The 26351-nt window shown below is 44.3% G+C and overlaps 1 protein-coding gene across 1 annotated transcript in view; it reads right to left on the bottom strand.

Moving 5' to 3' along the window:
* The window catches only part of CTNNA1 (catenin alpha 1), a 125508-nt gene that overhangs the window by 77057 nt on the left and 22100 nt on the right, over positions 1–26351 (bottom strand). The window contains exons 4-7 of the mRNA XM_069869624.1: positions 22242–22408; positions 21367–21486; positions 18908–19174; positions 16112–16315 (exon numbers count right to left, since the gene is read on the bottom strand). Coding sequence (XP_069725725.1) covers positions 16112–16315; positions 18908–19174; positions 21367–21486; positions 22242–22408 — 758 coding nt within the window. The remainder of the gene's footprint in view (positions 1–16111; positions 16316–18907; positions 19175–21366; positions 21487–22241; positions 22409–26351) is intronic.

Below are 26351 nucleotides of genomic sequence, written 5' to 3'. Positions count from 1 at the left end.
CCGCCAGGCACCTACTGGGAACCACAGAAACACAAAGAGACTGCTCCTAAAAGGTGAGGCTGACTAACAAACCACTCAACCACCCCATTCCTCTCCCACACTACACGCTCATATATATGCAATGAATATAAAATATACATAATAGAGATGTGACACTAAATCCAGCCGAAACAATACACACAACCAGTGGTCCTGGGGTATTAACTGAAAGTGGTAGTTGAAAATCAAAATTACATCTCAGAAAAACCCAAACCAACCATCAGTTGGTTTGAGAAGTTTACCAATGGAAGGCAGAGAAACTTCTAATAACTCAGTTTTGAGAAGGGTCTGAGTGTCTGCAATTAGGAATCTCTGCACAGAGACAGTTTTGGGGATACAGATGTAATCTCAGTATCAGGCTTCTCTGTTATTAAGTTAACCAATAACTTAATGTTATCTTTACAAAGAAGTATATCATACCTGGTCACATCATCCTACCCTAGACCTACAACAGGTAAAATTGTGCACCTACTGCTTTACAACTGCCTTTCTCTGAGCTCTGTACTCATCACCAGCTGCAGGACACCTGCCTCCCTCTTCAGGTATTTCCTGGCCCTCTAAACTTCATGATGGTTCAAGTACGGGATTGGTTGGATGGGGTTTTGAGCACCCTGATCCAGTGGGAGGTGTCCCTGCCCACGGCAGGGGGTTGGGACTGGATGGGCTTTGAGGTCCCTTCCAATCCAAACCATTCCATGATTCTGTGATTGCTCGGTAGCCATAAATCAATTTAAATGGGTAAACTCTGCCCAGAATACTCCAAAATTTAATCCTGTTTGGGTTGGTTTGTTTGTTAGGGTTTGGGTTTTTTTAATAATCAGCACACAGCATCTCCTGAATCTGCTTATGCCAGACAAATGTTTTAAACTACAGGAGAAATTGGTCCTCGCTGACAAGCCCACCTACTTGACACAGGATTGCTCGCAAACACAAGGTGCAAAACATGATAAAGAACAAGTACAGGTTTCGGTGAGCTGCACCAGGAAAAACAAACCTCATTCTGTGTAGGAAAGAGAACTTCGTGATTATTAAAGCAGCTTCCACCAAGGCCATTACACAATCTGATTTCTGTTTTGACAAGTGGTTTGATTATAACTGCATTACGTAAAAAGAAATAAATCAGAAAAGGCAAATTTTATCAATGTGGTATCAAAAACATTCCACTGCCTTTGCAACTGATACCTCAAATTAGTAACACATTTCCAGTATCTGCATTAACATAAAACCCCTCTCAAGTCTGACTTGCTCATACAGAGTTACGGTTTGCCCCTTCACTCTTGCAACCTGCTTCCTAACAGAAAAGGAACACCAGGACTACACACAGCTTAGTCTTCTTGCAAATTAAAGTTAAAAGCTGTTGTGAAATAGCAGCTGCTCAAAATCTCCAGGCTCAAACGCATTCCTAATCCCTGAAACTTGGCTCCAGAACTCCCACCCAGGGCAATGCTGGGAGCAGCAGCAAATGCTGGGGCTGGTAAGCAGCTCACATCTTAAAGACAAGCAAATCTAGGCAATATGAAGGGATAAATTCCATCCCCAGCTCATGCAGGAGCCCAGTTACTGACTTGTAACATGCATCCAGCTGTTGTGCTCCAGCCACAGGGGTAACCACCAATCTCCTTCACGTATCTTCCCAATCAACAGTCACTGAGCAAGATCTCTTAGAAGCAACAGTGAAAACAAACCTTCAGAATTACCACACAGCGTTATCTATATTACTTCTTGAGGGGAAAAATGGTGTTGGAACAGCAGAGCAATTGTTTTGACTACTGTTATCACCTGTGATATGTGGAAGAAGGGCAGGGATGAAGAGAGATGTCTGTCCGGTCTGGAAAACAACAGATTCTCAAACGTTTTGTACTCCTTTTGTACCACCTCCAGGTAACGGAGCTACTGGTGTTCTCTCAAGACTTACTCTTATCTCTGAAGGTTCTACACCTCTGCAAAACATTACCGCCACTGAGGGGAAAATATCTATTGATAGAGATGTAGGGAAGTGCCAGGGTGTGAGAAAATAATCCTGCAACACGTTTCTTTTCCTTGGCAGCTAAAAAAAACCCCTGAAATTGGCAATAAGACATCACAGCTAAAACTGACTTTTCCTAGTTTCTATTATATCAGGAGGGCAAAGTTTGTAATCTACAAGCCAGATGGACTCAGCATTAAAACAAACACACCTGAAATCTTTTGCAAAACATAAGATGTTTACATTTTTTGGGGCCTACAGGAAAGCTGGGGAGGGACTCTTGATCAGGGAGTGTAGGGAGAGGATGAGGGGGAACGGTTTTCAGCTGAAGGAGAGGAGATTGAGATGAGATCTTAGGAAGAAATGTTTTCCTGGGAGGGTGGGGAGGCCCAGGTTGCCCAGAGCAGTGGTGGCTGCCCCATCCCTGGAGATGTTCAAGGCCAGGCTGGATGAAGCTTTGGATCCGGTGGGAGGTGTCCCTGCTCAGAGCAGGGGGGTTGGAACTGGATGGGCTTTGAGGTTCTTTCCAACCCAAACAATTCTATGATTCTTGTTATCTCAAACACCTCTTCCAGATGCACTCTGAGACCCCAGCTGAGGAGCTGTAACTTGCCCTTGGTTAAGCTTGCAGGTCCACGCTTTCTCCCCAAGACCTCCACATGACAGCAGTTCACCTCTGGTCAGCAGACAGGAGGCAGATGACTGTCAGGGCTCTGTTTTACACAACTCCAGATGCAAAGAAGTTATTTTGCAGGGGTTCTAGCATCCTGTGTGGCTGCACAGATCCTGGAGATGTATCAGAGCTGCTGCTAAAATCTCCGTTTTAAGACGACAGTGTGCAGGCAAAACCAACGCTGGATCAGCCCCGATTGCTGTGCAGCCAGGTGAGGCCTAATCTGGCTGCTCCGGAATGACAAGTGAGGAGCTCTAGGAGGGCAGCAAAATATTTTGTCAATCCTTACAGCCGTTTCCTCACCAGTGATGTTGTTGAATGACGACTAGTTATGTTTGGCTACAAGTCAATTCATCTCACTTTCAGTACGGCTGAGTGGACGGGAGTAACAGGATGGATGGGGGAACACCTCAGAATACCAAATCAGAGGGACAAAACGCAGCCGCAGGAGCCACAAGACAGCTGCTGGAGCTGTCAAGTGATTTGCCACTGCACAACTACCTTCACAGGCTAGAACCTTCATTTTGATGTTAATTAGTAATCCTATCTAAAACATATCTTAAATTATTCCTTTGCAAGTTACACAAACTAATAGATATATCCAGAAATACAAAAAGCAGGCTGAGGTTTGCACCGCAGGAATTGTAAGAGCCTTGAAATGTTTGAGTTTTTATCATCTTACATGCATGTGAAAGGCTTTAGAAATAGAATAACTAAAATTGGAACAACACAAGCCCCTGCAAAACTCAAATTAAAAAGAGTGAGCCAAGACAGCATATGCCCTTTCCAAGAGGAAGAAAACGCATTAGAAATCTGGGAATAAAGCCACCTAACTCCTGGCAAGACAGCTCAGAAAAACAGATAATAAAACAATCCTACCCATACAGTCATAAGACATTCAGAGCTTGAAATAATGCATCCTTTATTCATTATCAGAAATATAAATAGCTTTAGTTTGTGACACATTTTCAAGTGTTTCCTGTAGGAAGGGATTCAGCAGCCTTAACCTGCAATATAGGAACACAAAAACTAAATAAGAAGTTGCCTTCGAAGAGAAGCAAGAGGCGTTAAAAACGGCATTAGAAGCTGACTGCTGCAGGATGAGCCACCAAGCACTTCTAGCCCCACCAGTACCACGGAGATGGGTCTCCTTCCCTCCCACATGTGCATCGCTAACTTCACCTGCCTCCAGAGCAGACAAAACCGCTGTCAACATTAGAGGTTGCCATTGAAGAAAGCCAGCAACCCCACTGGCATCGCCTCCATTTACCTAAAGCAAGTGACCTGCCGAGGAACCGTGCAGGATTAAAAAGGCACTAAAACCACCGCACGCATAACGTCACCCTTTCAGAGACACTGTCAGCCATTATTTACTATGCTAACTAATTAGCCAGCCACCCTTGCAGCTAATGAGAAAGCATTAAAGTATTTAAAATTCCGGCACAAGGCTGACACATACAAAGTGGCTGCCCTCCTTCAAAAGAAAACGGATGTCAACAGAAATAAAGCATCAAGAACAGGCAGCACATCTGAGGCGGAGCGGGAAGGGGTTATCACCTACAGTGAGCGTTCAGAGAAAGGAGCAAAGTGAAGCAGAGTGCTCTAGGATGCAGAGGTATTCCACATTTTTATTGTATTAGCCTCTACTTGTAAAGATATCATTAGATAGATGACTTAAATTAGCATTAGATAGATGGTAAAGCAGAAGCCATTCAAAGCAAACAGAATTAACGTACAATCTGGCACAGACAAACAGGGAAATTGAATGTACTTAAGCTGACAGCGATCCGAAACACCCAGCTGAGTAAAGTGGGTTTTACACCAAGAAATAAGCTTTAACTGAACATATACTTCACTGCAGTCAGGTACTGAGAGCAGCCTTCCTTTTCCACAGCACTGCTCCACAGGTGGGTAACGTAAACACAGTCACAGAGCTAGTGTACCCAAGGCATAAAATAAACTGATCCATCTAATGGAAATGACACCAGGATGCTCCCAGGGGACACAAGCTCCTCATGCACTCGGCACAGTCCTGCTCTTTCAAAAAGATCTTCTAAGCTCCGGCTGAGCGCACTGTGATTTCATGGAGGAGGAAACATTTCTACAGCACTACAAAATTGACAATAAAAATAAACACAAACTGATTTATACGAATTTAGAGGCAGTTTGGATGGCACCTGGTTGGATGGGTCCTTGGGCAGCTTGATCTAGTGGGACACATCCCTGCCCTTCGCAGCGGTTTGGAACTGGATGATCTTTAAGGTCCCTTCCAACCCAAACTATTCTGTAATTCTGTGATTCTATGATTTCTACACCTGGCACCAAAAAGCTGGTTTTGCCTTCTCCGTTAATAAGTCTTCATAATAGCTTACGGGGGAGTATCAAGACACGAAGATGTGCTGCTTAGTTACTCCCTTGTTCTCTCCACACATTCCTCACAGGATCTCCTCATCCCCTGTAGCTGCAGTTCCCGCAGGAGAGTCCCACAGCTTCTATGGATAGAGGAGCCTTCTCTCGGGACAAGGAGCTGTGCGTGACACCAGAACTGGGAGATGAGCAGGGACCAGCACACCAGGGCAGCCTGGGCAGCAACCTTTTTGCAGCTATAAGAGAGCCAAGCCTGCTCCAAATCAGCTCTCACAACACAAAAACGTAAACCTTTAAGCTGTGAATACCCCACCACAATTAAGAGATCCCACAGGAAGAAATGTGACCATCTTGTAGGCCATTAGCTCTGAAGGGGTCAGCTTCTCAGGTGCAAGACAGAAAGGCTTTCAACTTTATCTTTTTCAAAGATTTCAGTTATTTCTGCACTGACTTCTCATTTTCTTGGCTTTTTTCAATCCAGTGACCTCCAGAATTGGGATTCTTTGACTCCTGGAGAGGTGCCCAAAACCTCACTGCCTCTAAGGAAATTCACAATTTGGCATTTAAGGGGAACAGTATCAAATGATATTGCTGCAGCCTTATTTTGTGCTTGACATCAGAGCTCTCGTGTCACCTTCTTCCCCTGAAATGACTCAGTAGAGACAGTCCTCAAAGGAGAGGTTCAAAGGCACAGCAGGGCAGAGCAAGCCAGCCCCACATCACCAGTTTTCTCTTATGCAGTCCAAGGAGCTGACAGGTTGGGGGGGAACATACACATATGAACCCTTTCAAAGAATAGAGATGAAACAAAGCCCCAGGTGCCACCTGAGCAATATAAGGTAGCCAGCTGCTCAGCCTCCACACAAGCAGATTTAGTTGCTGAATTTTAATTAAGATGTTTTAAATATAATCAATGCATGCTTAAAAGCAATGCACAGTTATTCGGTTAGAAAACATAGGGATGGCATGTAAATGGAGGTCTATGACAGGCCACCACTGACATTCCCAGCTGTAATTCAACTACTGGGAAGGCTGAAAAGGAGATATGTCAACCAAGAACTTGCAGCAGTAGATCCAGGAGAGTGTGTGCTGTGAACAAGTCTCAGGGCTGTTGTCCTGCTCAGGGAGCAGTGTTTTTAAAAAGCATCGCATACCAGCGTTGCTAGTTAGCATCTAAAACAAACTTGAAACCTGTCAATACCAACAGTCACAAGATTGTGTTAGGACAGAGAAGAAACTTCACAATATAGAGAAGTCTCAAGCACGTAATGAGGGGTGTCTTGAAAAAGTCACAGGAAGATTCCCAAGGCTCTCCAGCATTCCTTAATATTTCTGTGAGTACTTCTTTTTAATTTTGAGAGAAATCATGCAACTACATTCATATATGTAAAAAAGATCAGGAGTATCAGAATTATTTGCAGTCTTGACTAGTTTAAGATAGCAAATGCCCTGGCTCCCCCAAACCGTCCCTGTGTGCAGCCTCACACAGCACAGACAATTATTAATCTGTCTTTATCAAACACCCAAAACAAAACAGCGCCTGCCTTGCTTGTAGGTGAGAACTCAAGTCCAAAATTCAATCAACTTAAGACAAGGGCAAAAAGAAGTACATTGTTTTACAGGAGTCTACCTTTTAAATGAGACTGAAATATAGTCCCTAGAACGCAGCGGATCCAAGGCAAGGTAGAAGGCAAATGTAGAGCAGGCAAAATGCAGAAAGGGCTCAGTGGCCAGAGAACCCCACCCTGGCACCTGCCTGCTGCTGGAACACCTCAGCCTGGCAGGGCTTGTGAAGGGGTACACACTGCCACCGCTAACTCCGCACCCACAGACCCTCAGCTCCCCCCACCGCAGGCTCCCACATCACCTGCCTTTCCTTTGCCCAACAGAGATACTTGGCTCTCAAGATACTATACCTACAAAGTTAAATGAGACTTCATTTTGCCTTTTGTTTCCAAAGCCTTTTCATTGTTGTTCAAAGCGCTACCGGGCTTCATTTCCCCAGTTTGTTCCGCAGGTTTCATAAAGTAACTGATCACGTCAATTCAAGTTACCGTATTCAGGAAGCCACAGATGACAGCACCTCAGGCACATCGAAGAGATTCTGAGCCAAGAAGCAATTTTTTCCCTGGCCACATATGGCAGAAGCAGAGCACCCAATGAATGGCAAAACCCTTTTTTCTTGACAGTCAGAGGTTAACATACATGCACACGAGTCAATAATCCACAAATGGCTGCACATCACGCAACGTTTGCGTTTAGACTGAGGCATACAGATGCTAAAAAAAATACACTCGATTTGCAAAAGGCACAGTTATCTGTGAAAGCAAGCCTAGGCTTTGCCTTTTTACTGACCGCTGTAACTTTTGCAAATGCCCTGAGTTTCCCATTACGGCCTGAGGGCCAGAGAAAACATTTTTTTAACTGGCAGTGAGGAAAACTCATCATTCAGCACACCTTTGCAAGGAAGCTCCTGGCCTGAGAGCTGATAGGTTTGTTGCTCTTATTGTAAAGAAACCACACTTGTCAAGTGCCAATTCAGCAAGATTAATTTCTAAGCATACAGTCTCCAAATTCACGAAGTAAGTCTTTTCAAAGAGCTTTGAGCACATTTTTAAGCCTGGCATACACAAGCTGTCTCTGCCCATTTGCTCTCACTCCTGTCCTTCCTGCTGAAGAAACACACCCCTGTGCAGACAGCTTTCCAAGATACAGCTTAACCCTCATCCGTTCCTCAGACACGAGGAGGATTAAGTCACTCTTCCGCCTCTATTTACATTCAAGAGAGCTGCCACTGCTTGGATAAGCCACAAATGCTAATTATTCTGTATTGATTCAGTTGACTTTCTGGGACAGAGTAGGTCTAAGACTCCAGGACAAGTTATGAGCATTACAGAACATCAGCTTTCTCACACAGGGTAAAAGAAGTGAGCGAAGAGCATGGTTTAGATCTCAAATATCACGTCTAAAACAGAAATCACTGGTTCCCATCAGGCCTCCACTGCTTGCATCGGGATTTATAAAAAAGGTGAAGAGATACTGGAAAGCAAAAAACATGGAGCACAACAGCTTTTGGCCAGCACCAGAGAGCTGGAAAGGACGCACGGGGTGCCAGACAATAACAGGGACACGTGCACACAGCGACAGCTCTCATGCTCTCACTTCTTCTAAATCTTGTCTTGCAAAAGATGGAAACATAATTCAGAGCTTGTATTAGAGCAAGAAAAAAGGGGCAGTCCAGGACTTGAGATGCAAGTATTTTGTAGCAATGCAAGAACTACGGTATTCCAACTTTGTAATAATCCCATCATCCCTTCCCTCCAACAAGAGGGATTCAAAAGCCCAGTTGTGTGTGTAATACTTCTGCACGCTGAGAGCATGATCCTGCTGGAGGCTAAAAGACTGTTTATCCACAGATCAGTAGGCACTGTGCAAACTCACACGCTCTGCTCCATCTACACTCCTCGATTTTGGCTTTGAGAGTGCTCGAGTATCACAAATGGAGCTTCATTAGGGGTGACTGTGTACTTAATCTTAAGTAGTCAGATAGAGTTCAAGGATTTTCCTACAAAACAGTAGAATTCCAATGAAATAAGTCACAAACCACAGAATTTTAAAGCAGAATCCATGCATAGCATTATAGCATATTTATGTAAAATGGTTTCCAGTTCCACAAAGTAAAATGATGCTAAATGCCGGCCTCCATATCACAACGAATGCATGCATCTTATTATTTCAGGTCTTCTTTTCACCAGTCTTAAATGTTATTTCATCAACAGTAGATTAAGAAAGGTTTGGATTTATAATGCAATATTAGAAGATACTCAATATGGATTAACACTGGAGATAGACAATATCTAGCAGGAAATACAAAAGACGTTTCACTAATAGAAACCTAAAGCGGTGAGGGAGAAAGGGAAGGATGGGGTAGGATGGAAGCTGCCACGGCTACACGGGGTTTCTGCAGGACTCAATTTGCAAGTTTAGAGACAGCATAAGGCTTAATTCTGCTGCACATGTGAATGAAGCAAGCATTGTGAGGGCAGCACCTTTCCTTCTTTTACATACATCAAGAGTCTACAACAGAAATGCTGAAAGGCGTGGAAAGACTGCAAGGTTGAGTGCTGCTGTACCAGACAGTTTAAACCGAGTCCCAGCTACTGTCAAATCTATTCAATTTAAGAGTTACTGCTAGCAATTTTGCACCAAACAAGCAGCAAAGGCTGAAAGCAGTAGATGGAGAAGAGCAACGATTCCGCAGTGATTGAAGATTTCAATAGGCTGCTAAGCATGTGCTGTAACTGGACTTCAGGTGAGAGAGTTGGCTGTGTTGGATTTCTCTGAGCAGGCATTAAGGCAGCCATATGCTGCTTTAAGAAATTCATTCTCACAGCACAGCACCAACACTGCCTTGGGCCTGAGACAGTACCTGGGACTTTGCAGTCATGTCACTTGGATAAAAGAGCCAGCAACCTCAGCAGAGGCCGACTGCACTGATGCTGACCGTAAGCCACGACAGGTAGCAGGAGCCCAGATGTGCTGCCCTCCCTCCCCTCTTAGGCTCAGCACCCTCATCACAGCAGTTGTTGGGGATCTCCAAACCAGCAATTCCATAAGTGCATCAGGATGAGCCCAGAGTGACCACTGGAATGGCAGGGAGCTCTGAAGGGCCTTAAAACCCAAAGCTCACAAGGCTGATAAAGCTCCGCATGAGCTATCTTCCGTTTACTCCACAGACCCTTCTGTTACTACCCAAGAAAGAAAAGTTCCCAGGATGTCTTCCAAAACACTCCCCAGGCCAAGTCCCAAACCAGGACGATGCTGGGTAAGAAGCTTGTTTCTGTGTCCCAAAAGTGCCCAACTGATGCTGCGTGAAATTCTCATCATCTTCCCCAGGCTCCACTCCAAGCACGCTGAATTATTTACTCTATGTCAGCCTGCAAGCATTACACTTAAGAACTCTATCACTTCAGAAATGTTCTGGTTTTCAAAGCAGCATCTTTGTCAAACAGATAATGTCTATGGAAATTGGTGCCCAGCGTACCAGCAGAGCTCTACTGAATAGCAAAGTCCACAACAGGAAAACTCATCCAGGCTTTCAAACCACGTCCATCGCATCAGCATTCAAGCATCTTAAACTGACAGAAACAATATTAAGAGGAAAGTGCAGATTATCTCAAGGCAGAATTTTTATCAGCATCTTATGATAAATATGGATCAGTCTGCCATCTTAGTTCACATCTATTTCCACAGAAACAGCTGCTTTCATTAAAAGGACTACGCAAGGACCCTCTCAAATACATAGATACTTGCTGCAATTAAGTTGTACAGTCATGAAAATTCACGCTCGCTCCTTTCCAAGCATGGATCCTTGATGAGAATACAAAGCCGTGGATCAACGTTATTAATACGCAAATTCATAATGAAAATACATCTCCATTCTGCAAATCACAAGTGTGTCAGGAGTGGAAATGCCGTTCCCGGGTAGCTCTGAAGACAAAATTATTTCACCCAACAGATATTGAATAGATAAGCTAGGCGCTTCCTTGTCCATTCATTTTCAAGCGTCAGACGCTTGCAGAAGCTTCAGGAAGAAAAGCAAACCAGCACAATTAGGATCAAGGAAACTGTACCTGTTTGGAGCAGTACACTCCCATACACACACCAAACAGAAACAGTGTGCAAACCAACATTCAGCAAGGTAAGAGACCACCAAGTCTAAAACCAGAAGTGTTGAGACTTACTTCAGCCACCCTGGGAGCCAAACCACACTGGCCAGTGCAGAGTTTCTCCTGCACAGTGCAGCGTTTCTCCTGCACAGTGCAGCAGACTGGGGCTCAACCACCTCACCTCCCTTCAGGTTATGCCAGACAATTGTAAATTAGATTAAAATCTTGTATTAAAAGAAATACAATCCCCATGGTACTCAACTCAACGACTCGGGCCAAATAGAAGATGGAAACTGGAAAACCTCAGCTGCAATAACCAGTTCCTGGGATGCCAGCTCTGAAGCCAGCCCCTGGTGGGTTTTCTCCATTTGCTGCCAAGCACCTCTAACGCAATCCAGACAGTCAAAGACACAGGCAGAATGTTAATATGAAAGCATTAAAATTCCCATTGAAATAGGAGCTGTCAAGCTACTTTATGTAACATGATTCATCGTTTCCAAATGTAGTAACAAGGGATTTTATTGTACAAGAGCATGTTGTACACAATGGGGCTCCGGGTTCGCATTCCACGCTGGCCAAAGCAGAATTTCTGACAAAGTTTACGCTCAGCGCATGTCCGAGTTACTGGCGTGTGTGCGACAGGGTAGGTACCTGCATTAGCAATTGATGGGGCACAGGATGGATGTCCAGGCAGGGCTCTGCACATTTCTGTGCCTGCTAAGCAGAACCGGACACCTCTGATCACTGCTGTGAATGACTCCAGTACAGTGCTCAGGAAACTGTCTCCAGCCCTCGAGGCACTTGCATCAAGCAATACAAACAGCCCCTCAAGAGCTTCAAGAAGTTATTTCCAGCCTGACACGTCAATCAGATAATGGATGTCTTCTGTGAGTTCAACACAGTCAAACCGAAAGCACAAGGGAAACTTCTCGTTAAGTTTCCAGCAGACAGCCTGCACTTTCAAACCACTAAACCCCAACCTCAAAACCCCAATCTCAACCCCCACCATTTCCTACGTTTACCACATTCAACGAGGCAAGCTGCTCAAATTCTGCGTTTACAACACTCATGGAGAGCTGCAGCACAGAGCACGTAACCTGTCACACCTTACTGGTTATGAGTTTGTGTGGCTGTAGACAGTTCCTCACCTCTCCATTCTACACCAGCTTCTCAGAAAGGCAGAAATATTTCAGCTTTATCAGCCCACTGGGTTTTTTTTTTTATGCATTCACTTTAAATGGCTTAAAAGAACGTAACTGCAACGAAAACAACACAGGTAAGTCTGAGGCAGAGTTGCCTGGTACAGCACAGAAAAGCAGAGACCTTGACAAAAACCGTATCTGCTCTCTACACAGGGAGAGGGATCACCCCAGCTGCCAGTGCAAAGGCAGCGCCGGGTAAATTGGTAGCAGTGTCAAAAAAATATACTGCTTCATACTTTTTATTCAAGCAAACTGCAACCAGTCAGTGTCTAACCACACAAGATCATGAAGTGAGACAAAAGCCTGTTTCTGCTGTATTTTGTTACATTGCTGCACTCTGGATCCAAGCTCTCTTACCAACTTCTTCATTGGGGTACTCCATGAATCTTGAAGATCATTCAAGTAGACACTTTGTTCCGCCTTCTTCCTCCACCCAAGTCTGGTATCAATGTCCAACTTAACTCAGATATGTGGAGAAATCTTTTAATTTAAATGATAAAACTCACACCAAGAATGCCTGGCTGCAACAGATCACACAGACCTGGATCCTGCCATCAATTACAAACTCAGCTATGACAGATGTGGTCTATTTATTGCTTTCCAGGCAGTCCATCCCAGACCCAAGACCTTGGACTACTCTGCTCTTACAATGCTAGTCAGAATCAGTAATGAATTGTTTTAGGCCTTCCCACTCTTGCTCTGCCATCCAGTACTTCCAGCAAGAATCACGCTAACTCCAAGCAATAAAAATCAAACACATATAGACATTTTGTGTTTGCTCTTTCAATTCAGGAGGGACCTGCAATGCAAGTTTAAAAAGGAAAACAATTTTCTGTTGGAATTGTGAGAAGTGAGCAAAAGCCATAATGGAAACCAGCTCTCCCTAGGCGAAGCAGAAGATAAGGGGAAAAAGTTAAAGGATCAGATGCTACAGTTAAGGGATGAACAGCTGGCATTTTAAGGAATGCGGCTTACACCAAGAGGCTGGGTTGTAAAAAAGCAGGTGAAGTTCAGTGGACACAAGCGATGCAGTCGGCAACACTCCCTCTGGAAGGATCTGAGCTGCAGAGTGCCAGCATGTGGGGATGCTCTGAGCAAGTAAAGCTACAGCCCCCAACGTTACCATCCTCCCTCCTGGAGGATCCACTGCTGCCCACTGCCAGGACAGGACGCTGGCTGTGATGTGCACAACTTAGTCTGACCCAGCTGGACTGCACCAGCAAGGCAGGAGTGCTAAATGGAAAAGGAAACACACAGTGAGCTAAGGGAAGAGCTATAGAGACTTCTGTAACAAACTGAGGAACGAGCACATCTCGCTCTTGTTTCACAGACGTAATCACAGACCTCACCACCACACCAGCAGATGTGGTGGGATCAACAGATCGCACAGTTCAGTTTATTGCTGAAAACTGCTACTCAGACAGGAACTTGCGCCACACATCATACTACAACCTGCGAGGCTTGCAGGCTTACAGACGCTGGGGACAGACCCGGAGAGACAATTAACCATGGGTCCAAAACACTGCCCTTGGAGTTATAAACTGTCTAGGGAACAGTCTTTTCATTGCCAGAGGTCTGAAAGAAAATCCAGAAGGAAGAGGAAGCCACTAAACAGAGGGCATTTAAAAGAAAGGGAAACTGCCTCAAGACACTCTTGCACTTCAGCCTTTCCACTGTATTCCTCATTCCATCTTCTCTCTGAATTTTTACACTCTGCCAATAAACACCTCTTATTCCAGCACTCCAATAGGATTAACGACGCACTGCAAGAGCCGTGCAATTAGCAGATGTAATGCCCGATTCATGTTCTCCTTCAAAGAGAGACTGAAGAGCGGCACACCCGGAGCCGTGGGTATATCATACATATACATGACGCGGCACTTCCTCTGCCACTGTGTAAGTCAGCACATCCCTGCCTTCCTGGAGATGTATCAGGCCTTTCTCACTCTTTAGGTTCCCAACTATTATTCATTCTTCAGCTTAATCATTGAGGGTTTTTTCCTACCCTCAGTATGGATTTTTTACACACCATCCCACATTTTCACCATAATTTATCAATTGCTTTTTCCACTCCATTTCACTGAATTTCTAATCTCATTTCCCCAACTACCCTGTCTACAATCATAACATAGTAGTGACTTGAAAAAAATACAGCATGCTCCACTAACTTCACAATGTGTTAAAAGAGATAACAGAAGGAATACATTCTTCCCATCTCAGGGTGACGACTTAAACTCGCATATCAGAGGCAACAGCACACAGCCGAGGCGGAGGACAGCATTCCTCTAAAAGGAAGTCAAAGCTCTGCAATCTTACACAGGTACTGACCGACTCGCAATGAGAGAAATGTCACTACCTCTTATGTGCAAGACCGAGCATTTACTTCTTCCATGCTTTTAATCAGCAATTGGCGGATGCTTTATTCTGAACCACAGTGACAGGACTTCATCCAATCCAGCAGCATGTTTGTCTGAGAGATTGTTACAGATGCATCGGGTACTAATGAAACACCCTGCTCCAAAAGGAATTTTAAATGGTACAGCTTGCACCCCAGCTGCAGCCTGAAGTTCTGTACAACAGCGATGCTGAGCACATGCCACTTCCCCAAGCAATTAAGACAGCCTACATGAAGTACCTAGCTCAGCCTGCAGGCTATAAAAGATTTGGCTTTCAGTTTTGTTCAATTACTTTGTCCTTGTCTTTGGTAAAGAGAAACCCTTGCTTTACTTTCTCTCTACCACACACTGCATCTGTTCTCCAAATTACACCGCCCTATTCCGCACACAGCAGCCTTCAGATCCATTTTGTTCTGTGCTGAAGTAGTTTACACCAAGGGATTTAAAAGCAAGGTACACAGTAGTATTCCTAAATACGTTCTTTTGTCCACAAGGTCTCTCTGAACTAAGTTCCACCTCAAACATGCTCAAAAGCATAAACGAGACTTCGCTTCACACCATTAAGATGCCTCCAACCAATTTTACTTGCTACTGTGCTACAAAGCCCGTAGTTCACTTATGCCATTTCTGAAACTTAAATACTGTTAAAGTTGATTTCAGAAATAAAGTTTAACAACTAGACAGAGCCTAAACCTTAGAATTTCCCAACCTCACCTCTCATCATAGCAAGAGCTTTCAGATTAAAACACACTGAGATAAGAGCAAAGAGGCAACAGAAGGAAGGGAAGACCAATACTGCATCACAGGATCACAGAATGGTTTGGGTTGGAAGGCACCTAAAACCCATCCAGTTCCAGCCCCCTGCCCATGGGCAGGGACATCTCCCACAGCATCAAGTTGCTCCAAGCCCCATCCAACCTAGCCTTCAACGCCTCCAGGGATGGAGCAGCCACCACTGCCCCGGACAATCTGGGCCAGGGCCCCCCGGCCCTCACAGGAAAACATTTCTCCCTAAGGTCTCACGTCAATCTCCCCTCTTTCAGTTGAAAACCGATCCCCTCTTGTTGTGTCCCTGCTATCCCTGATCAAGAGCCCCTTCCCAGCTTTCCCCTAGGCCCCTTTCAGTACTGGAAGGCTGCTATATATCATCATGTCCTCAAACACAGCAGCTCATCCACATGACATGACACTTACTTTCACTGTAGAAAAGCCCTCAGGCTTCACATACTGTGAGCACATGAAATGCCTAAGCACTGGAAAAGAGTGCTCAGAGCCCAATATTTATACCAAACCGTTCCCAGGATTTCGTACAAGATATTTAACTTGGTACATCACCTCAACTCAAACTGAGTAGCAACAGTAATTAACTTGACTCTGAGAATCTATGCCGTGAGCCAAGAGGTGACACAGTTAAATTCTCCGAGCTGCAGCAGAAGTGAAGTTCTCTTGCTTTGTCCATAAGCCAAGTTACCTTATCTAAACTGAGGTGGAAAACCAGACTGATCATATTGAATTTCTATACAGGCCATCATTAACAGTCATAAAACAAGAACAGTGCGGAAGGGTGAGCACTTCATGATGATAATAGTTGCTTGGAAGACTAGAGATCAATGTTAAGGTAAGTATCACCGATGATTTAAGTACATTTGATGCTGTCTCCTGACAAACCTTTTAGGGCTACCAGTTACTGTTCACATTCTACTCAGGAACCAAACAAATCTGCTTCAAGACACAGCTTTGATTCCACATTTTAGATAAATCGCATGGAGTTAAACCCCAAACAAACAGGAGATACTCACATTCCCCATATACTCCGAAAGCAGATCCTGCAAGGCCTGTCGCACCGCATTACACTCGGCAACTATACGTTCCCGTCGGTCATCACGTGTGCAGGATGAATCAGCCATCAGGGCTGCTCCACTAATGATGCTCTCCAGGCGCTCTTCCAGGGAAGGCCTGAAACGTTCTTCACTGAAGGTCGATGGATCCACAATAATTTGTTTCTAGTAAAACAAAGGGGTTAGAAATTAGTAATCAGACCAAACAAAAAGTCATCAAGACCACCAACACTTGATCAGTGTTCGCAAACCCCTGATCAGGCAGAAAAGGCAAACACCACGTAATTTTGGCACCAAGGATGATTTTCATGAGTAGTTTTGTAGAATTACTAACCAGTTCCCCCAGCAGATTACATCGCTAGTCATTTCTTGTGCTGCTTTGACAGCCAAACAAAACTTGGCCACAGGAAGCCTTGTTAGATGAATGGCAAAAATCAAATGTGCCAGCACAAATAAGATTCAAAGTACAGAACTCTTCTTAACTACATGTCAATCCGGACATGCCTGCCCTCGTTAACTTGTCAGATATAATTATCCCATCCTGAACCAAAAAACAAGGAAAACAATTGTCCAAAATTAGCCCTGTATATAGTGCTTTGTTGTCCTAGTTCATTCAGCCTTTCTTCCCTTCATCGCTACGCAGGTAAATACAACAGCATTCTCAAAAATTCCCAAGTGAAACATCAACTCCAATGTTTCAAGCAGCACAGAAATCGATTTCTTCACAGCAGAAAACTCACAGGCTTCTCTTGACAGAGTATTAGAGAGCACAGCTCATACCAAGAGACTTCGGTCTGAAACAGCTATGCTGATGTATCCGCTTGCCAAGGGGCTCATTCCACCACCCACGGAAGCTCCTCAGGAAGAAGCAGTTCAGTATTTACCACCCTTGGAGTTCTTCCAGGTTGTTTGTAGTTTTGAAGGAAAACTTATTTGGCTATTTCCATGCCTGTTTAGGGTTATGGGTGGATTTTCTTCTTGCCACAGCAGCGGAAGGGGAGGATGTTGCTAACTGCTCATAAAAGAAGCCCCAAGGTTTTTTTGGGATGGGAGTTTTCACAACCAGTTTGTATGCCAGCTAACTTTAATAATGCCACAACCACTACTTCTCCTGCCAGCCAGCACATTTCTTCTTCCTATAGAATAACCATACAGCTTTCACAGTGGGGTTAGAACACAGCACATGTTCTCCAACAACGCTCCTCGTTTTTCCTGAAACTTTCAGCTGTGTGGATAACAACAGCAGTATGCTACAACTCCAGAACCGCTCCATCACAAACAGAGATAATGATTATCTTGTTATCTTCTGGTAGCCATTTAATATTTTACCATCACATAAAAACACTGCAGTATTCGAGGGCATGTGTGTGCAAAGCCTTTATTACAGGAGCACAATAATACTCAAACGCTCGCAGGAAATGAAGTGCAGGGATAACATCTGCCAAGAACCTGAACACATTTGTTTTGCCCGTCTCCTTTGGCAGGAATGAGGCGACAAAGCTACCGCACACAATACATGTTGAGGCTGACCTGCTGAACGAGTCCTGCTGCTATTAGAAAGCTTCACAGAGCAGAACTCAAAGCTCAAAAGCTCCAGGTGAGCTGCAGCACTCAAAAGTCTCTGGCCACATAATAGATATTCATATAGTAAAACATTATAGTAAAACGGATCAGAAATCACATTGATTTGAGCTAGATTAGCCAACCCATGAACCTGAACGGAACTGTTCCTTCGATTCAGTGTGTGCTGTTACAGTATCTGCCTTCTCCTGCTCAAACCTGCTACACCTTGGGTGCTGACCTGGGACATACTCCCAAGACTTACATAGCTCAACATACAACTGATGGAAATTAAGAAAAGCAGGCCTAAAACCGAAATCATAGTGACAAAGATCAAGACAACCATGACATCCTTCTGTTATCCACGAGATCACGTAGAAAGGCTTCACACCAGGCACAGGGAGAACTCCAATAGCCTGGTGAAAGAAACATGGCAGAGAATGTAGGGAGGGGAACAGGAATGGCAAGAGAAAGCAGGAGGAGGAGGTGAGTAATGTCTGGCAAAACCAAAAGCATTAAACACCTTTTGAGTGACGGCTTTGCAATATTAAATAAAGTTTTAGAGGTAAGTTAGTTCCCAGGTGTTTAAAATTCAGAGGCTGAATCACTGATAGACACAGAATACAGGCTTCAAAAGGAAAGTGTTCTCAGGAAAAATGCATGGCTATCCTCCCTAAGTTACTGAATGCAAGATAAAGGATATGACAGATCAGTACAACACATCAGTGTGAAATGACTTCATTCCCAACCAAAGATCATATTAAGCTTCCCACTTCATGTTCCTCTCAGTAGGTAGTTTGGGCAATTCCAAATACATTATTCACTTTTAATAAGTCATTTCTGTCACCTACAAGAATACATTGCATAAATATATTATGAAATAATCAATTTCAAATAAACCAAGGGCCTATAGCTAATGTAGCAGTAAGGTAACTGCTATTTCAGAGCGAGTTTAACTTGACAGCCTTCAATCACCAAGAACCACATATATAACTTGCTCTATTCCATCAATCTTAGTTTGGAAAAAAGACTTTTTAAAAAATAAAGGCCCGTTTCACCTGGGACTTACTGCATTTCAGCAGAAAACGATCTTTCAGGCAGTGTAAATAAAAGTAAACTGTTGCTAGTAAATCAGTGGAACGAGCACAGGAGTTGGAGTCACTTTTTTTTTTTTTATGTGAAGGGTTCCAAACTTACATCAAAGTTGTTCAGAGCGTAAGCCAGCTCTCCACCTCCACCCTGCTGCTGGGCAGCATCATCTGACGCAGTGGCTTGCGCTGCATTCGAAATGCCCGTGACCGCCTGCTGAAGCTGTTTGTAGATCAGGTCCCTGTTAGCCTTGTAGGCAGCCACATCAGGGTGCTGCAGGCAGGCCTGCGATGCCGTGTAAAGAATGGGAACGTTCTTCTGCAGGATTCCTCTGGCTGCTGCCATCTGATCACGGTGACCCACATCTTTCAATTCCTATTAGGAAAATTAAAGAACAAAATCATTTGAGAACACTCCCCACATCTAACATCCATACGCTGTCCCCTTGTATCATCAAAAGACAGGCAGGTTCTCTGCCTGGTAGGCTCAGATCTAACAAACTTCTGACTGAGTATCCCGACTCTTAAGGGCTCAACTAATTTCCCAACACCAGCTTCATAAAGACAAGAAAAGAAGAAGTACTGTAGGGCCATGCACAACCCAACAATTCAGAGTCCGAGGTTGGATTTTCCTCCTCTCCGCAGCAGAGGACCAGCATAAGAAAGCTGGTAACACCAGTAAGTCAGGAGGAGACACAAGCTGCAAGCACACATTTCTCCTCACTCCTTCCAGTTTGGATTACAACTAAAATAATACAAAGAAACCTAAACTCTCAAAACAGAATACCTAACATTTTTAGCTAACTTAAGAACCAAGCTATTTTTTATCCAGTGAACAAACAAGAGGCTTCCCCTGCAACCTTGCCATGCACTTGCACAGGAGAAGCAAGATCTTTAATTTAAACTCCGAGCCTCACAGCCCGAATGTTTTCTTTAATCACACCTACAAGATGGAGTTTACTCTCCTTGAGAGACTTGGGTACTTAATTTTAGAAGAACAAATATATCATCTCATTCAACTTCTTGTTCATCTCCAATGAGAGGAATTTAATCCAATGACTGTAATTAATGCTGATTTAAGATTAGCGAGCAAGTCCAGGTGTCTTTCCCCAAACATTCATTGCTGCAATTCTCTAAAGCACCATCACCTCTGTTTTGGAACAGAAGCACTATGAGCAGATAAAGCCCAAGCAGTAAGTTTATAAAGGAACAATGAGCACTTATTAGCAGTACCGTCATTTTAAAGTTACATCTTAAATCTACTGAAGAGGTGAGGAGGAGGACTGCCTTACTCAGAAAAGGAAAAAAAATAAAATGCTACCTGACAGACTCAGCAAAACGAATGGGTAACACATGACCTCTGCAAGATCCACACTGAGCAGGGAGGGCACTCCAAGCAGGCGCACAGATTTACAGATTTAGTACCACCGCTTCCCATAGCGTGGAACAATCCATCACAAAGCAGTTTAAGGACATTTATTGCATTGCCATCACAGCCCTACTCCCATTTACTGCAATCAGATTTTAGATACAAAACCAACTGGCAATCCATTTTAGACCGTACCCAGTTTATTGTGAGGATGAATCTGTGCAAGAAAGCCAAGCAATGTCAGAGTGCAGAAGCAGTTTTGGTTTGTACATATCAGCAGAACAGAAGCAGAAAATGCTCTACAGGAATTATGCTGCTTCTGATAAATGGGACTGCCCACACCTCTGCTTTCTTTTGAAAGCTTACCTACACAAGTATGAGTCACAACCATGCTGTTGAACAAAACAAATTTCACACACAATTTAAGGTTAAGCAAAAGCTATCCAAACACAGAGCATACACACAACAAACAGGAGTTTAAACCTCTCTCAAATGGGCGTTTCAGTGCCAGACTAACCAGCATCACCACCCACTTTCCTGGAAAGAGCTATAATTCTGTGGCCAGCTATGACATTTTCAAATGGACACATTGAGAAATTCTGGGCAAACCACAAGGGCAGGGTGGACCAGTGGGGAACGTGTCAGGTACCAAGTCACTTCTCAATTCCCCTTCCTGCACCGCTTCAAAATGGGAAGTGCAAGTCCTGGGAAGAGGCATTTCCTTAAAGTACTAAAGCATTAACATAGACAAAAGCTACTGGAACAAATGCTGTCGGAAGCAGCGCTCTATAGCTGAGCAGACATGATAGGATGAGGGGGAATGGTTTTAAGCTGAAATAGGAAAGATTTAGATTAGATATTAGGAATAAATTCTTTACTGTGAGGCTGGGGACGCCCTGGCCCAGGTTGCCGAGAGCAGTGGTGGCTGCCCCACCCCTGGAGGGGTTCAAGGCCAGGTTGGATGGGGCTTGGAGCCCCTGATGCAGTGGGAGGTGTCTCTGCCCATGGCAGGTGGGTTGAAACTGGCTGGGCTTTGTGGATCCTTCCAATCCAAACCATTCCATGATTTTATGATTTCCTAAACATGGCAGAGGGCAACACAAAGTACTCATCAACAGGCACTGTGCAAGAGCAGTGAAGCCGCTCTGTTTTCCTATTTTGAAAATAACAAACCAAAGAACAAGCTGCCATCACCATACCTGTTGTCTTTTCGCTGCCATTATGTTAAGCTTGTCCACTTCTGGTTTGAGGGCTTTGTACTGGATACCCAAATCCTGCTCCGTGCCAGCGTTTCTTAGTTTCAAGATACCTTCTTCTACCTAAAAGAATATGTAGTCACATGTTTTTCCAAGTAATACAGCTCACAGTTCAGGAAGCAATCTAGAATGTACTTAACAGCAGACAGACAAAGCAATCTCCCACTGCCCTCTTCTATTTTTTTGGAGAGGAACACTTCAAAGACTAACAGCACTCAAGGTTTACCTACTAGTTCATAGTTCCCAGCTACCAGAGATAGCCACGTGCACACATCTGAAAGAGTGTGAAGGAGCCCAGGGCCCTGGCAGGGCTGCAGCAGCGCTAAAGGGCACATGGAGAGTCCTTAAAGCCCTGCCACAAAAGCAGGCCCAGTATCCAATCTCATTTCATTTCCAATTCTGTACAAATCACCCACCCACCCAGCTGCCCGTGGGAAGAAAAGCCTTCCTCAACTACCCACATTCATTTTATTTCGAAGCTTTTCATCCCTAGTAGCTACAAGAGAGCACTGGTAATAAGCAAGCTGAATTATCTCTTTGAGATGGAAAAATCTGGTTATTCCCTGCAGTTGCATTTATTTTCAGTACTAAAAGTTCAGAATCAAGTGCAACACAATGTCAAAAGCTACTGACAATGAGCACAAAACCAGTGACAAACACCCAGTGCACACATTTTGCTCAGAGAAAAATCCCCAAGCCCCTCTCTGCTCCAGACAGCAGCTGCTGACAGCGCAGACACTGGGGTCAGCACATGTGCATGAAACAAAGTCAGCGGACAGAGCCCGGCAAAGCGAACCGCAGCACAGGGCTACACTTACTACTTTAAGTTGAACGAGCAGCTTGTAGACGTCTGCCATGTCAGCCAAAATCAGCAGCCGAGTAACGGCGGAGAGGAGGGCGCGTGCCGCGCGGACCATGTTCCCTCGCTTCACAGAGGAGCAGGGGTCATCTGCAAACTCCCCTGAAGCACTCTTCATCAGGTCACCTGCACATGAGGAGAAGAGCCCGAGTGTAACATCACCCTCCATTTCTTAAGGGGCTGCAAGGATTCCCAGGCGAGCCAGCCCTAGTCATGAAAATTTACTTAAATACAGTCAGCAATCAAGGCTGCATGTTGCTGCCTCTCGGTATGGTTACCACACAGTAGCAGGGTGGAGGGGCTTGTGCAGAGAGGAAGGGCAGGGAAATATTTGGTCCTTATTTCCAATTATACAGAAATATTAACATGCTAGAATCCTCTGCAGAGGCAAATCCAGCACCCCTTTGCTATTACATGCGAGACTGCAGTTATTTCTAACTACAACGCTTTCAAAGCTGAAGCAAAAGCTTTCATTTGAGCTCATGTAGGAGTTAAGCAGAAAGCAGCAGAAAGTACTGTAAACACAGAAGGAAACGCCACAGCTCATGGGACTGTAAACAACTCAGAGCGATGACCTGGCTGGATATGCCCTGGTTTGCATTCAAAGCAAGGCACTGCTTCGTAAAACGCTTCAATGTTTCGTAGCCTGTGGGTCTGCATCTGGTGCAGGAGGAAAGAATTTGGGCTTCAGATGGTAACAATGCAATTGGTTAACTATGAAAAGCAAAGGCCACTTTACACAGCTAGAGAAATCCCTCCAGAAGGCATTCGGAGAGCAGAAAAGCAACGCCTGCGTGCAGTTAGAGGAGTACATTCTGGATTTCTCAACCCTTGTTCTGGGGCAGCATCTTGCTTCCACTACTACCACAGCTCCTACGCAACAGCAAGGTTTGGAATCTACATTATTATCCTTGGGATCTCTTTGCGTTTCAGAAACATTTGGTGAACTGCTAGGATTTAGTTTTGCAAATGCAAGGTACTCAAGGCCAAAAATTTGCGGGCAGCCAGAGATGACCAGAAAGCTGGTGAACTGTGTTGTAAATGAGTGTGGGATCAGACACTTCCCAAACCTGCATGGAAGACACCATACAGCCAAACGCCAAAACAAAACCAGCACATCTCGGAGAAAAGAGCCCCAAACAGTGCTTCACAAGCCAACAGTGACTGCCACCGAGCTTGCTACCAAGTGGGGCTGGGCAAGATCTTCACTGGAGTCTCACGATGATGCAGTGGCACCATCCTGCCCATGGTCTGTTGTTCCCAGGCACGCCGGGCAGCACATCCCCAGGACAGGGAGCATTTGGTTTAGTTCAACAACACTTTTAAACTATTACAACTATTCAGAACTACCTAGTGTTGGAGAGCCTGGGGTTAACCACCCACATCCTTTCCATTAAGCAATTAATACCTTGCCCTGGAAGAGTTTCTAGCACCCAAGCAGTTTCCCAGCTAATAGCCCTAACACAGCCCCCCGCCTGCCCGAGCATCTCTAACAAGAGACTCCGTTCAGTTCAGAGGCTGCTTCCTATGTAACGCCCTCCCATCATCTTAAATAATACAACCAGGAGTGACACACAACATTTTCAGATAGAAAATACGCTACTTCAGTACTGTGACACATTAAAAAAACCTTCTGTCCAAGTGCAGACCAGCTATAACTATCAATCCAAAGCTACCCCTTAACCAGCTTGGAGGAACACAACTCATCATTTTAACCAGCGTTAAGAGCCTCAGATTTCCAGAGGGGTGAAAGGCGATGCATCTCCAGCATTGAAAAACTCAGCCAGCCTTGAGATTATACAGCCCCTGCATAGCTGACCTGACCCTTTTTTATTCCTTCTGGAAGATGCTACAAATCCTGAAATGAGCATCTCCACCACAAGGGTGACATTATTAACAATCTCAGGACTTAAGGACGTAGCCAGAACCAAAATTCACTACAAAGATTTCCTCCCTTATTCACTCACATGTACAATCCCCACATTTCCAACTCCCAAGAAAGGAATGTTGTTTTCACTTATTTCCTATTTAAAACAACTTGGAGAGGTGGTCATTGACTTTATCTGAACCTCAGAAATTGCCAACAAGTTCAAACTCCAAAATTATCCTTTACCCATCTCTTAAATTACAACCTTGCAAGCCAGTCCTGAAATACAATGCTATTCCTTTTTATTTTGAGAGACTTTGAAATATTTAGGGAGCTTCAAAGAGCTTGTCAGGGTGTCAGAAGATAACCAGCTTCCCAGAACTAAGGAAAGATTACATTTAAACTTGTAGCATAGATATTTTTTTTTTCCTCCAAGTTAAAGAAAGCTGGCTTTCAGATGACTTCTACAAAGAGAAAGTGCATGGGGTGGTTATTTCAGCTAGATTCAAATGGTAAAAAAGGACTCTGCCCTGGCCTAAGTACACAGTCACTGCATTATGCGTGCATGCTAGCAGTTCAAATTGGATCCAGCATTATCTTCCCATTTTCAAATGTGAACTACCAGTAACCCAGCAAGTTGGAAAGCAGGATTTGAAGAGTTAAAAGAACTGCGCCGCAGAAGAGTCAGATTATACAGTTGGTAGAAAATATGAGTAATCTGTTTTCCAATATAACCTTAGATTTTCACTGGATATTACAAGGGAAAGATAATAAAACAGAGTTGAGAAAAGAGGCGGCAGTGGTAGCCATACTATGATCTTGTCAATAAAGCACTGAGGATTCAATTAAATCTAATGGAACAAAGCCCATTTCAGAAATAGTAAGATTTTAGTCCATCAAATGAAAATTACCATTTTCCAGTCTCATTCCTGCCATGCCCACGGGGTCTGACAGCACTCTGAGACAGCACTATTAATCCTCCTCAGCAGCACGGTACACGATGACCATGACAGAGAGGGCTTGCTTTATCCAAACACCGACAGAACAGGAGACTAGCAGAGAAGGCAGGTAAGACCTGGGACACACGGGCACCGATGTTTTTTTCCCCAAAGAAATTCATGCCCTCACATCACCTTGTGCCCTTCAGCACCTCCCAGTTCAAAGCCAGCCTCCAGGCCACTTTGCATTAGACACAAAGAGTGGATCCAGACCGTACCTCTGCCTGCTCACAACACCACAGCAGAGCTCCCTACAGGCTGCCCCCTCCCCACCACATGAAGGCAAGCACAAAAGCAGAGTTCCAAGGCCCCTCCAGTCTTGACACTTAAGTCCTGTCTCACCACCAATGCCTCCTTCCATGTCCACTTCAAGTGTCACAACAGGCTGTCCTCACCTTCTACCAGAAAGAACAAGGCCATGTATCCCCTTCTGCCATATTGACATGGGAGCTGATACATACAGCAACAGAAGCTTCTGTTAATTCCTTAATCTTGTTTTCAATTAAACCCATACACTCCCTGCAACGTTCCTTCTATGATTTGCCAAGAGCTGTCTTAGAGGTCCCTTAGGTTATAGCTTTCAAAGATCTCAGGTCTTTGACTGGAGGATTACTTCTAACATAACACTCCTAACACATTTTTCCCTGCAGGAAAACAACTGAGAACTCTTTGCATGCTTCCAAGAAATTAAGCTAACTGCTCACAACAGAACTGTGAAGTTGAGTTTTCCAAGAAGAATTCAGTGTTTAACATCAAGTTATTCCTCAACTGGCCTCCTCCTGTTCCTTGAAAAATCCTTAAGTCATGCACCTTGTGTGAAGGGCAGTTGAAAGAAGCCTTTTTCCCTTTTCATAAGGTCACTGCTCAGTTTTGGAGAAAGCCTCACTCAGAAAGGGCAGACAGGTGCCACGCTGAAGCAGCAGCTTCAATTCCCTGCATCTACAATCATGAAATATGATCAAAGTCCCCAGGATTCACAAGATCATTCATCCATTCTCTCACCTCAAACCCCATGCACAGGCTTAGTTTTTTACAGTTTTAGCTTTAATTTCTGGTCTTTTATGTACAATTACTACAGGAAGAAACCCAACAGTAAGAGCACAGCTAATACTCTAGATCCTCACACTAGGGTACGCATAATACAGAGGAAGTGAACCACGGTCATCAGTTCTCCAGGAGAACTGAAGCCGCCTGGTCATCCTAA

This window comes from Phaenicophaeus curvirostris, chromosome 15 (assembly GCF_032191515.1).
Source record: "Phaenicophaeus curvirostris isolate KB17595 chromosome 15, BPBGC_Pcur_1.0, whole genome shotgun sequence".
In the NCBI taxonomy this organism is placed as follows: domain Eukaryota; kingdom Metazoa; phylum Chordata; class Aves; order Cuculiformes; family Cuculidae; genus Phaenicophaeus; species Phaenicophaeus curvirostris.
The sequence above is the reverse complement of the archived record's forward strand: the minus strand, read 5'-3'. Positions and strand labels throughout refer to the sequence as shown.